General features: G+C 42.0%; 1 protein-coding gene across 1 annotated transcript in view; it reads left to right on the top strand.

Moving 5' to 3' along the window:
• RSPO3 (R-spondin 3) overlaps nt 1–6,897 on the top strand; it is a 62,081-nt gene extending 55,184 nt beyond the window's left edge. The window contains exon 5 of the mRNA XM_074820732.1: nt 5,839–6,897. Within this exon, the coding sequence (XP_074676833.1) occupies nt 5,839–6,032 (194 nt within the window). The 3' untranslated portion in view covers nt 6,033–6,897. The remainder of the gene's footprint in view (nt 1–5,838) is intronic.
• The last annotated feature ends 7,817 nt before the right edge of the window (nt 6,898–14,714 follow it).

Genomic DNA, 14,714 nt, shown 5'->3' with positions numbered 1-14,714 from the left:
ACCACATAGGACTGTGGATATGACACATGCCTTAACACCTGTATCTATCTGGACTGGTAGGTGGAAGACAGGTAGGCTGTCCTCATGCATCTCAACAGCAGGAGAATCTATGCTTGGCCAAATTAATTGCTCCTTGAATGCCTTTGGACCTTAGCGCCTTTACAATTTTTATCCATATTCACTTCAGCAATCGGTGCATCTTCAAGAATAAGCAAGGCCAGGAAATGCATTGAGCCATGTAGCACCTAGATAATTCCGAAGTTGTTGACCCTCAGTACTCTGATCACCTGAAAAACTTAGCGATTATAAAATAGGGCCACTATAATTAGGAAGACAATGATTGCTGCTAAGAAAGTTATGCTCTTTAAACTTCAAAAAGACATACCAGATGAATCAGCTGCTAGTGACTTATGAATGAAAGGAGCATGTCCTCTGCATCAGTGGGCAGTTGGGGGTTTGAATGCTTGTTAACTTGGCAAGTAGTGTGAGCACATGCTACAGCCTGTGTTCCAGAAAAAAAAATGTTACTTTTCTTGAAAATGAGAGTGATCTACTCGTTTGCATAATATGACACAACTGTATTATAGATGAAGCTGTAGTAAGTGGTTTTAGAGCCTGGGGCATGCTCTTCTTATTGGTATCCTCCCTCGGCACATGTTATGCTGTTCTTGTCCAGGTCATGTCATGAGGTGACAGACTTTTAGTTTTAAGAGGCCTAAAAAAAGTCTCTGAGAAGGGTGTGGATAGGTGGAAAGGAGGGTGACACAGAGTGGTGGCACTTAGCCCCCAAGATTTGTCCCTGTACCTTGTGGGGTACCGATGTATTGGGGCACTAGTACCGGAGCATCGGTGCTGACATTGCTCCAGTAGCCAGGAAAGCACTGAGAGGTCAGCCGAGGCTGTGAGGGGTGCGAAAGAACACTGTGGCATGTTACAGCTGTGGCTTGTGGTCTTTTATTATAGGTCTTTGGCTCATTACAGTGTAGTGGGGAGGATTTTGTGGTCCGTGGTGACACGCACAGTAGAAGCGCCAGGACCCTTCCAGATAGGGGCTGATTACGTCGGAGCCTGCAACTCCAACAGGAGCAGTTCAGTGACTCTTCTTGACCCTTCTGCTGTCCCAGGGTAAATTTCTTCATGGGAGTGATGTCTCCAAAAGAAATACAATCATCCCAAATGCCTGATGCCAGATTTTCATTCTTCTGGGATTTCCATGAGACCTACCCAGTGACACCACCACCCAACAAAGCGAAGCAGTTTGCACAATCAGATTTTATGCCTTCCTATGGTGGTTTGGGGTTTCAGTGCGCATGGAAGGGAGAAGGGAACAAATGTGGTGTTCTGAGTTCCCTGTAGTAATTACAGCTGAATATAATAGGGTGCGACTAAGTGACAATGCCTAAAGTAGATGAAATCTGTAACCTGTGGTAGTTAATCCATGTCAGCCGTGATTTTTTAAGTAACTCTCTCTCACATGCTCTTAAGTACCAACTTCTCCCAAGTTGTGACAAAGCCTTCCTCCCTTAACTCCACAAAATATGGTGATAGGTCTAGTGGAAACACCACATCTGATGTGATAATGCAAAGACTTCTCTGAAATACTCTGGCTTGCATACTTAAAGATGCATTCAGACATGGATTGCATAAATGCAGACGCAGGGATTTCTTCGACCATGGGCTATAAATTAGATTAACAAGAACTCAGCACCTTTAAACTGATCTGACATGTAATTATATTGTTGTCTGAATTAATTTCATGTCTGTATTTAATTTGAACTACTGAACTTCTAAAAATTATAGCATGTCTGTAGATTTTCTTCAATATAGAAAGTTACTATTATTAGAAGTAGTAAAATATCCCCTATCTACAAGAAAATTCACTGGGCAGTGCCTACAGACTAATTCTTCCAGTACAGTTGGCTGTGTGAGGTTTTGTTTCTGGAACAAAAGCTTATCTTAATGCCAAATAATTACTTCACAGGACTATTAGAATCTCATGAATCAACATCTTCATGAGCGTAACATTTGCTTGGAAAATGTTTGACTATCTCCTATTTAAAAACTTATGCTCTTTATAATTTTTTAAAAATTTTGAAAGGTTTTATTGAATCCATAATAAGACATAAACTTTAGTAGCATTAGTCATCACTATAAGAGAATTCTATAGCCCATCAGGAAACAATAATATTCCCATGTTGTGGCACAACACGCCGCCTTTTTTTATATCCTCTTCCTGGCATCCTAAAAAAAGTTCACCGTGTACGCAATATAAAGCACAGACAGAAGATATAACAGCAGACAAAACGCGGAGGAAGGGAATTGGACAGGAAACACTCGTTGCTAACTCCTGAAAAAATAACTGGAGGGTAGAGAGAAGGGACCCTCCACGCCTGCGGAGCCCTGCGCTTCACCCCGGGCTTGCGGGAGCCGGCCCCCGGCGGGAGAGGGAGGGGATCGGGCCGGGAGGGGAGCAGGATGGGGCCGGGAAAGAAGCGGGATGGGGCCGGGATGGCGCCGGGATCGGGCCGGCCGTGCCCCCTCCCGCACGCCGCCGCCGCCCGCGCCCGCCCCGGCCTGGCGCGGCACCGCACCGCCCCCTGGCGGGAGGCCCCGGCCCCGGCCCCACCCCCCCGCCGCGCCCGCGTCCCGGGGGAGAGCTGCCTTTAAATGCAGGATAGACACGCGGAAAGGCACTGATATGTGTAGAGGTATGTGCATAACTATAGATATATGCATAAAATGCTACGTGTTCAAACACGGAAGGATTTCTAACAACATCCTTCACAAGGGAAATTGAAATTTCGGGAGAGTATTTTCTTCTCAGTTACATTATTGCATCATTTACTTCTTTGACGAGCTTCGGTTTTAATGCTGTCCTTGCCTTTTCTTCTTCTTCAAATGCAAAGTAGTTCAGAGATGAACTTGCAAACATAATGGCCCATGGCATTTTTGCACTTTTCAATTCACAGATAGCCAAATGCCCAAATTTCCAATGGATTTCCACAACTTCTGTCATCCAGTTCAGTGTGCTGTGATGAAGTGGGCTTCAGAAAGTAGCGGGAAGAAGAAAAAGTACTCAGGAACAAGACTCTGGGAAGAAAAGTGCAGGGATACAAACAGGGAGAGCGATGCACACAAGAATGTGGTTCCAGCTACACCCCAACATTAACAGATAACTGCTGATAGAATCTTCCCTTGGGTCTATACTGAACCAAAGACTGACTGGAAGTAACATTATACTGTTGTATAAAAAATCCTGTTTTTTAAAATAGTGGTGAAAGGAGCTAAACAACCAGCAAAGATGACCCTTCTATGCTTTATTGCGTTACCAGAACAGCACAGGCCCAGAGGGCAGATCTTTTCACAAATGGCAGCAGCATGGAGTAACCATGTATAAAATTGCACAGAGGACTCCAAACTAGCTATCCTCAGAGCAGAAGAGAATTAGGACTGTTAAGTACTTTCCAGAGATCAGTTTTACTTCTTCTTTATAGTGACACCAGTCTGATTAAAACAGAAACAGTGAAGCCTTGCCTAGATAAGGTTCTAGCTAGACAGAGATAGCGTATTCTTAGTATATTCACACACATAAATACATCCTGATCCATGACTGAAAGGGAAGCCATTACATGTCATTCCAACATACTTGAAGAATTGTGGCTAGGAAGTCGCAGCTGAGGGATTTTGGCTAATCACCAAGTGAACAATGTCAAACACTGAATGTCTGGACAGTTTCCATTCAAATAACATTTCATCTTGGGCCAACTGTATTTACAAACCAGTGGAACGAAATTTCATACTGTCATTTATCCATTAGTAAGAGACAGCATTACAGCTGGGTAAGAGGCAGGCTCGCTTCTGCATGGAGCTCCCCCAGCTCTCCCCACAGTGATAGCTCCCGCTGAGCCTCACACACCCATTCTGCAGGTCTCCCCTGCTCACGTCTGCACATCTTAGATGGCATTGCCAAACTCAGAGAGGGATTCTGCAGGTATGTGGGCGTATATTGGGGTAATCTTTGACTGGTTACCTAAAATTTGAAGTGCCATTTTACATTTAAAGCTTTACTGAATGTTTCAGAAACAACAGATGAGAAAGGCAGATGTTTGTCCCTACTTGACTTAACATGTGTGTCTGAACCTTCCCCTGCTCTCCTATCTCAGGCAGTGATGGTAAGGAATGGAGAAGCTGTAAAATAAGCCCATAGAACTACACAACAAAAAGAGGATACAGCATACCCTCACATCTTAGTCTTACTCCTTGCTTTCTGCCTTCTCTTCACCTCTGAATCTCTCTCCCTTCATCTGACCTACTTTTCCTTGGATGGTCATCTGTTCTCAGAACAAAGCCACTGCCCCTGCACCTACTCCCTTACTGTGACCTACACCCGAGAGCCTATCGAGGCACGAAATACTCCCAGCTCTGGTTATTGCCAGATTTGTGTAACTCCCCCAACAATGGTGTAGGAAAGCCTGGATTATTTCTGTTGATATTTAAAGCAAAAAGTATTTTTTCAGTAACAAAGGGATAGATTATTTTCAGTAGTATTGTTACCAGGATATCATAAAACAGTTTGACCAGATACTTTTCAATACTTGTCCAGAAATTTCTCCATGTAAGAAGGCATACAGGTCAGTATGACACTGTATCATGAAACTCTCAAGCGAGGTTGCTTTTGAAGACATCACTGGGATTCATCTAACCACAGATGAATTACAGCTGCATAGCTCAGTAGATGAACCAGTTCCACACACAAAAAACTAACCATCTGTTTTAGGCTTAGGTGTACATACAAGTTCGATTCAATGGCATACCTGCATTGGTTTGTAAAGCAAATAGAAGGAATAGAATCATAGAAACACAGAACAGGTTAGGTTGGAAGGGACCTTAGAAGATCATCTAGTTCAACCCCTCCCTGCCATGGGCAGAGACACCTTCCACTAGACCAGGCTGCTCAAAGCCCCATCCAACCTGGCCTTGAACACTTCCATGGAGGGGGCAGCCACAGCTTGTCTGGGCAACCTGTTTCAGTGCCTCACCACATGTCTTCCTTATGTCCAAGAGTAAATGCACTATACAATATCACTTCCACAGCCAATACACAAAGTTTTAATGTTCCTAAGGGGATAGGAAGGAGAGGTCTGTAGCAATAACTAAATCCTCAACATCTTACTTTTATAAGTATTTAAAGCAATAAAGTACTTGAATACCTAGTTTTGTAACGATGGTCTAAACTTGACTTGAGACTTGGAACACGACTTTTTAGTCTGACGAGGGTCAGGTACCTGTGCTGGAGCTGACACTTTGTCATGAGATTCATGTTGCAATACCAAGAATCCCCCGGGATGTGGGTGTGGTGGGGGTCAAGGGAGGGGAGAGGGATTTTTAAAAGATGTAGATGCTGAGCATTGGCAGTGAAGGGGAGTAACGTGATGGCTAATTTCCTCTCACCATAATCTCTGGGCCCCCGCCCCAGACAAATTTAGACCAGTCAGTAGTTAATGCTACCTGGCTTCAGTCATAGATGTCCCCAAACCAGTTGTGTTTTGGTGGAGTACATGGAGCTGTGCCCCCCGCTATGAGCATGTGAGCTCTAAAGCACCGGGACTCCCCAGGGAGTTCTTGGCTCTTTGCTCAGAGTCAGACTGATGGGATGTGCTAGTCCAGAGGCCGAATTTAGTAGTCTGATGAAGAGTTGGACATTTTTAAACACTGGTACTAGTGTCCAGATTCTAACGGGAGGTGCTAATCCAGGGTCGGTTTTACAGGCTATGGCAAAGTGTCAGAAATTGCAACAGCCTGAGCAAACCTTCTAATGTGCCATCATTTTTATTTCAGGGAAAAAAAATAGGGAGGAGAAAAGAAAAAAGTCCAACAAAGATGAAAGCAAGGAGACAAGACAGGAAAGCAAAGGGCGAGCAGCCCGAAGACAAAACCGAGAACAGAGAGAAAACAACAGTAAAACGCAGCCGAAGAAAAGAAAAGCCCCAAATAAAGAACAGAACCTGGCACCCATCGACACTGCACATTAACAGCCCTCCATGATTGTTTAAGTCTTATGATGCTGCTATCTCTACCAGATCGCCCTGACAGGTGCTCCAACCGTTCAGGCCGCAAATGGACAATGCTACCAGTTATTATTAAACTTTAAACAACATTCCAAATACTTCCTATATTCTCCAAGCAACCATAGTTTATTAAAGAGATTGACATGAGCCAAGAAAAAAGATTTCTAAAAATGGGATACTTTAAAACTGTTATATTATATGCTTCCATGCATCTGTAAAAGGCAATTAAGAAACTTTGTATATATTAATAATAGGGTATAAAATATAGCAATATAATAATGAATGACATTCAGATGAACAATGTTCTTTTTCTTTGTAAAATATTTTTCAAGTTATTGTTTAAGTATGAGGCAAGAGATATGTCTAAATCAAAGACGCAAAACGTATCCCTTCATATATTGTACATAAATATTAAGAGAAGGAGGAAAACATTTCTGAAGAGCCAGTAGGAACCCAAGGTTTTATAACCTCTGGTGGAGCAGGATGGGATTGCCCTGCAGTTCCCCAGTCCATGCTCCAGACATGGGTGAGAAACGCCAGGGGAAAGCCAGCAGGGCTTCACAAGCTGAGGGAAAAGAAGCAGAAGCATCTGCAGCTTTGAAGACTGAATCCCTGAGGCAGAGGCGATGGAGCTGAGCTTGAATAGCGCTCTTATCTGTGGGACAACACAATGTTTTCTGGTCTAAACAGTGGTACCGTGTGTGCTGTTTTATGCTTTTTATACCTATGTGTAACTTAAGTCTACATTTCAAATCTTCTGGTGAATGACAAATCGTATTTGTAGGAGACAATGTTGAGTTAATAAAACCCAGAAAAATAGATCATATAAGTATGTGTTTTTCACAGTGATGTTGTTACCTTTTCTTCTGGGGGAGGGAATCATTTCATAGCTTCACAGACGGAAAACGACACAACTTATATCCACAATGTGTGTCTAGTGCAAGGGTATCCACAATGATAAATCTATTGATGGACAGAATTCACAAACTTTCCTCCAATTTTACTTAAATTCTTGTTCTAGTTCTTCTCTCTGACACAGCAGAAGTGAAAATTTCCAGTGCTCAGGGGACAAGCCAAACCCCTTGGTACCACCATATTAGTGGCTAAAGTTACCCACAAATGAAGCACAGGCTATGCTATACCCTGCATCTTTGCTCAGAAATGGATTTACCCTTTACAGAAATATGTTGAGGGACCAACATGCTTCATAGCATGTGTTTCATTGCCATGGTTTCCCCAAGGGCAGCTGTCATAGGGGTAACAGCCTGCCCAGTGCGGCGAGTGGACTACAAAAGGTGGCAGGCAAGCCTTCCCAGCCAGTTCACGTCCCTATTTAACTATTTCTGTTTCTCACAGTGAGTTTGACCTTAAAAAAGTCTCTGCCCAACATTGTAGCCTGTCTCTTAAGCTGAGGAAGCCTGAGTGACAGGCTTCAGTGACTTTTGGAGGAATATCCTAATCATCCAGACAGCAATGCAAGGATAGTTTCCTACATTTTGCTTTGCAAGATCTTTGTCTCTTTATGAGGACGTGTATAGATGCAGTATCTAATAACATGGGTGTTTAAACATCCCATAGCTTGCCTCCAACTTTCACGAGAATTAGTCAAACTTTCTGTAACCAGTCCCCAATTATATGCATATATTATATTTTTGATGGTGGGAAGACCTAAATGCTAAAGGCTGAATTTTACAGAGATGAGTATCATATGCACATAACTCTCATCACATACAATGAAGTCTGAATGGGTGAGAAAGAAAAGCAGGGTGCGCTGAATGCCTGTGAGAGGCAGCTAACAGTGGGAAACTATCTGGCTATCTGTGGGCTCCCAGCTCCAACACACAACTTGTCTACACCCTCCTCCAGAGTGAGCTGGTCTCAGTCTCCCACTACCAATTCTGGCAGCAGCAGTCATCTTCCTCCACCAACATCTTCCCACCTTCTTGGCAGCAGCAACTGAGGAGAAGCTGGTCTCAGAGAAGTGAAGGGCACAGGACCTGTGCTCAGGACTGAGGCTCGGTGTGATGCTAAAGGGAGGCAGAGAGAGGAAAGGAGAAATCCTGCTGCTGCCAGACTCAGAGGCTGGCACCAACAGATGAGATGCAAGTTCTGGGCTGAGTGGGGTTGGCATCACAACAAAAAGTGGCACTCGGTGCATCAAACCCTCCCCTGCAGCTGCAGTCACCCATCTGTCTGGGGTGCTGGTGGACAGATGGGGATGTTCAGCTGCTCAGGAAGGATTTACTGCTCAATTTACTTCCTTTGGGGACAGGTTGTTGGCCAGATGAAGTATCCCTAGTTGGATTCAGCAAACTAGACCACCAGCTGGACCACACAGATAACTGAACCCAGGAGAGCTTTGTCTACAACTCTTAAAACTAATCAGTAGGATTATGTATTTTCCCTGCCTTAATTAAGTATAGGAGTTAAATGGCAAGGGGTTTCTGATGGAAGACAGCTCTTGATAAAAGCACAAGCAAAAAACATAAAAATGAACAAGAGTGTTCAGAGGGGAATTAAAAAGAGGAAAAAGCAAAACAAGGAGCTAATCCCAGAATGTCCCTGATTTCAGTTATTCTCTACAACACTTGGAGGAATCAAAGGAATGCCATTTATCTGTCAAACATAGACAGAAGACTGGAAAAGCAGTATCAAGTAGTTCAAGAGCTACAGATTGAAGGAGAAAAAAAAGGAGGGTGAAAGGAAAAGAAGAGAATTTAGGATACAAATGTGAGCTTTGTTATATACGCTGGCACATAAACCTTTATTACAAACTCGAGCGTGCCTCTCCCTGCTTACACAAGTGGCAGTGACAAGAGAGACAGTTTGTCTTACCAAGAGCAGGACTTGGAATACTATCACTTTTCAGTAAGGGATAAAAATGTAAAAGGAATTTGGCTTGTGGCAGTAGTAATTCATAGCAGTAGTACCTGAAAAACCATGATACAACTTTTCCTGGAAATGATCAAGGGAACTGCCATCATGTCGTTCCCTCCCACGCAGGATAATGTTTGATAATATTTCCTGTAGCCATGGTGAAGCACTAAAAAGTACATCCACTCATCTGGGCAACTAAAAGTTTCTCCAATCCTGGCACTGAATTAAGACTACCCTGATGGTAGGTGAACTACTCCACTGGGACTCCCAAGAAACTGAAGAAGAATATGGACCTTTGTAGGTCAAATATATATTGCAATGACACTTTTTGCCCACCCAGTAATAAATATGTAAAATCAGGAGTCAATGACCTTACATGCTGAGTAAGAGCTAATGGGAACTCTCATAACCTTACTGGAGAAGACCTGATTAAGTACTGCAAGTAGCTGAGACTAAATTTGTGTGAAACTTCTTTCCTGACAATTGCTTCCCAGTTACAAAATACCTCAAAACCTTATGAGTCAATTTTAAGTAATTTCCAGAGGATTATGAACAGAGGAGGATTATGAACAATTTTTCTTAAAATGGGAGCTAAATTGAATGGGTGGTGTCAGCCAAATTCATAGTGTGTTAATTATTAAAGAACAGTTCTGGAATAAAATACTAAGTATCAGTTATGGTCAGTAGATATACACAAATGAGGTGCTATTTCTGACAGTTAAGCGGCTCAGAGAATTATAATCAGTAACAAAGAGGCAGAAAAATGCAAAAAAGCAACTGTTATGGCCCAGGCTTCAGATCTGTCTGACCAAGCTGTAGCTTGTTCTCTTATCTGGCTCCATGTTAGTGAAGACCTGACTAAGGGAATCCAGTGTTAAGGTATCATAAACAGTTTAAGCTCTGAATTGCTGAACGCTTCATTGAAATTGTCCCAGCAGCTTTATTCTGAGCCACCAGACAGATTTGTCAGGCTGATTGATGCACTAAATAAATGACAAGTTTTGCTGTATCCTGTAGTAAAGTGGCAGCAGAAGGACCCATCAGCAGAATGGGACCACCACCATCACCAGTCATCCCCCACAATGAAGGTCTTGTATCATACCCTCTACCAACTGCCTCTGGATACTTGTGGTTGGTACGCTGATGGGAAAGCAGCACATGGATATTGTTATTAATTCAGAAGTATTCCTCTACAGCCCTCATGATTCACTGTCGTTTATTTTTTGTTTCTGCGGTTTTAGGCTCCGAAACTTATTGAAGCCTTTACTTTATGATGCAGCTTGAATGTACCATGACTCCTGTACTTAATTGCTATGCATTGTTATTTTCAGAGACAGCACTGGGTTTCATTCGCATGGTTCATATGAAGTTGCAAGAATTCACACAAAAAAATCTGCACAGCATGACATAACAGCTGATCATGGGAGCCACTCTTCACAGTGACATTCTGCAAGCGTCAGCTGAAGCCACAGTTTCAGGCTTTCCTAAGTCCAACAGAGAGGGTTTGGGCGGTACTGTCACATTTTCAGGCTCAGATCTGCTACTTCATTGCCATTACTTAGCACAAAGCTTACATGGTAAAGACCTTGCACTCTTATGCAGCAAGCACACTCTGCAGTTACACATCCTCAAATAATTCTTCCATATGGCCTTTCGTTCACGGGGGATTAGATTTTTCCTACTATTTTGTAACAAATTGACATAATTAAAAGAGAAGTTAACTCAGCATATTTGTTCACCATTATAATAACCCATCTGTCCCTTACATCTCCCTCTCTCAACTTAGCTGTGATATTCCTAGTGAATACAGGCCTGCTCTTTCAGATCCAGAATGCTAGTTGCATTTGCCTTTGAGAAACAAGAGTAACCATAGATAGGTTTGGCACAGAAATTTCTGGTTTTTCATGAGTAGATGAAATTTTTGTTGATACTGTTCTCTAGAGCATTTGGAGAACTAATACTGACCGTATCAATCCCTCATACACAAGATAGTCATTCAATTTCTTAAAAAACGACCCTCTGCACTCCTACAGAAGGCTGGTTGGAAGAACATCTTGCCTGAGAAACATTTGTTAAACATCTTTTTAGGTATAAAGCTGTCCGAGAATCATCATGCATATGTCAGAAAAGGGACCTTTAAGGATTTTTGAAATTGGCCATTACTAAGTATTTCCTAGGAGTAGTCTTAAAACATATTTCAGCATCTTGTGGCTCTGTTTCTGTCTCAGGCTTACATCATCCAATTTGGGCTGTTCTTGGAAAGTTTAGTAACAGGTACAGTACTCTCCACCTTCCTCTCTCAGTGCACACACACATCTGCACTTACACTGTGCATACATCTAAATTACTTTGTCCTGATTAGTTCGCATAGACGCTGTAGATGGATTCAGTTTGGGGTCATTAACCATTGTCCTTTCTTACTGGCTTTTCTTCAGTTAGGTACAACTATCTTCTGAATTTTCTGTTTCCAGCTGAATTTTTGAAGCTCTGCTCATTGAGGTCACACATAGAAGGAAAGAGAGATCTCACATTCACCTCTGTTCTTACTTCTTCCTCCTGTCTTCTCCACTTTCTGCCTAAGTGTCCTTTGCTCCCCCTTTCTTCTGCACTGCCGCCGTTCCTCTCCTTCTTCTGATCCACCATGGATATCCTCACTGACAAATCTAACTGCTACCTGAGTGGCAAGCTGACTGCATTTGACTTCTGAGTCTCATCTTTTTCTTTCTCTTTACACGTCTCCCTTGCTTATCTTACTTCAGTTGTTTCTTCTTTATGAAGGATATGAAGTAAAGCGAAACCAAACTGTCTTACTACCAGCCTCAGTTGTAATCATGGAGCCTCAGTCTGAGGAAAGGAGGGTAGGGTAAGCAGCCTCTCTCAGAAAAAACTGCCAGCACAACTTTTCTGTAATCAGTACCGTGGAGGAAGAAGAAATTCTGCAGGTACCACAAAAATAGGATGCAATGTAACAGGAACAGGAGGGAACACCAGTTGTCAGCTGGTCTGCCACCTTTGAAAGAGTGATGTGAACCAAATTAAACTAGCAACAGCAACTGCTTTTTCTTGTATAAAGGGAATAAAGCACTAAGATAAATGACCCCAGAATGAAACCAATAGGTTTCAATTTATTTAGTTCTTGATATGCCTATAGAAGGAAACCAGAGATGAGACAAATTAATGCAGAGATGGGAACAGAGAGATGGCTGGCTGCACATAAGCAAGAAGCTGAAAAACATACTGTCACTACTATTTAACCTATGCATGAAATAATCTCTACTCATTCACAGTCTACTCCTTTGCACCTATGGCTAAAAAGGTTAATAAAGTTCTATAGATGTTTGGACAGCCATTATCCAGGGGGAGCTGGTACAGCAGCCTACCCCTTGCACTAGTGAAACAGGTATTTTTCCAGAGCATGAGATTAAGGAACTGCTTTTTTGATTTTTTTTTTTTTGTGACTGAAAAACAGGAGGGATGTTCCCCTTTCTACTTGATGTTATAGCACAAAACACCTGGTTTCACAACTGGCTTGATCCTCACTATTTTATCAATGCACCATAGAAATACACATCAGTCCATAAAATAGGCTTCTAGGAAGAAGGAAGATGTGGATAAAATTTCTTAGGCAAATCAACCTCAAGGATATGTGCTTTTTTTATAAGAAATTACATATTGTTTTATTCTGCTGTCAAAGTTGAACAAAGGTAGAAAGTTTGAGAAACATCTTAAGGAAAAAGCGTAAATTAAAATTATATAGGAAGTTATTTTTCACGGTCATGCTTTGTTCATAAAAGAAACCTCCAGTGAGTAAATGACAACGAAATCTGTCATATAGCTACTCTAATAATTCTGTTCTCTGGAAACAGGATTTAGTTTCAGACAGCAGGAGGGGACTAAAAATGGGTAAATTATCTCCACATGACACTGACAGATATCAGTGTACTCCTACTAGCTATTGGAAGAGTAATGTCCAGAATAAATAATAAACCCCAGGTCATCCTTTTACCACCCCTTTCTCCCCACTGTTAATCCTCAACTAGCTGATGGAAGAGCACCTGGTTTTGCAAACCAGAGACTGAATAGCTGGGCAAGGAGCTGTCACTCACTCTGTTTTTAAACCAGGAGATTTCTTGAACAGCATCCAAAGTGCACAATTCTGTCACTTTTGGTGATGATGCTTCCATGTCAGATGCTTATGTCTTCCTGTCATGCTATTCACTGCCCGTATCTGAGATCTCCCTTCCACTGAAGAGTGACTTTGACTATTCCCAGAGCGATGAGCTTCTATTTTTCCAGATTCTAGTTACTTCTTTCGGAAACACATTTCTACACACCAGCCCCTGCCTTCTGTTCAATAGATGGGCCATATGTAGGATAACTAACCCAGTTCTGCTGAGATCAAGGTCGCATGATTTGGATGTCCCATGTGCATGTGTATGTGCACTGGGGTCAGGGATGGAAGGACTGGTGGAGACTGGATTTTGGATCAAATCTCTCTGAAACAGGCAGGACATTAAATGAGCCACAGGTATGATTTTAAACACCTTGAAAGCCTGTGAGGGAGCATTCATACATCTTAGTCTCTTGCAGTTATCCCTGAAATGAATCCCAAGAGCGCAGCCTGACCTCTTGGGCTACAGGTCTGGCCCATTTCTACATGTTTGCAATATATCTTGTTATTTCTGTATCATTCTCCTCACCACAGATGTTCAGCTCACTTCCTAATGGGATTTGTAATAAATGAAGAGTCTTCCTGAATGTTAATTAAGTTGTTTACATTATTGTTAATGAATGGTAAGGGCTGAGCCACTCGCTGTTCTCCATCCTGACAAATCCTCTTTGGAGTATATTTTAGTAATAGCTCTCTAGATCATCTTAAGTACAAGTACATATTCTACTCTTTATGACTCCTTTTACCTTACTGGCACTATCTGAGCTCCAGTAGTGCATCAAATGATGTAATTAGCATCTCTCATCTGTGGTTTCTTTTCACATCCCGTTTCCTATGACCTTACATTTGCTGTGCCTAATGCATTACTGAAGTCTAGACACATTGTGCTTGCTGCTTAGAGGGAAGGAGAAAAGAGAACTAAGTATTCTCGTGGTAGTGGAAATCTTGCTTGAGAGATCAATTTCTTGGTTTGGTTTGTTTTGCTTTTTTATATAAGGGCGGAATGTCAACATAAGACAATTTCTTAAGCACATGCACCCTGAGACGTATATTTTCAAAATTAATCCCAGGGGAAAGAAAAGAACAATAATTAAAAGTGAGTATTTGAAAGTCAGCTGGGCACCTTAATCTGAGATTCTGGTACACCATTAGGGGGCCATCTCAATATGAGATCTTAAGAATGAAGCTTTTAGAAAGACTTAGAAGTTTTATTCAGCCGAGATACACTTGCTCAGGGGTAAGTAAGAATTCCTTGCAATTTTCTCATGGGTCCTGCAGAATCCTAGGAGCAATTTCATACATTAGGAAATGCAGGTCCACTGCACTTTAGTGACTGTCAGTGGGTGGTTAAAAAGCACAATGTCCACATTGTACCTAAGCTGTAATTAAAGAGGTATTGACTATTTTTCAATATAGAAAGCTTTGTCGTCTGACTACAAGAATAAATAAGTCATCGCTCGGGAATGCTGGATAGTCATAATTTCAGGCCTATAAATCATACTTAGTGTGTTTTGTAACCAGCTTTTACTGAAATGTTACTTCATAAAAAATCACTCTAGCAGCACCATGTATTGTATTATTTATTACTACAAGTGGGA

The sequence above is a fragment of the Strix aluco genome, chromosome 3, assembly GCF_031877795.1.
Source record: "Strix aluco isolate bStrAlu1 chromosome 3, bStrAlu1.hap1, whole genome shotgun sequence".
Taxonomy (NCBI): Eukaryota; Metazoa; Chordata; class Aves; order Strigiformes; family Strigidae; genus Strix; species Strix aluco.
The sequence above is the reverse complement of the archived record's forward strand: the minus strand, read 5'-3'. Positions and strand labels throughout refer to the sequence as shown.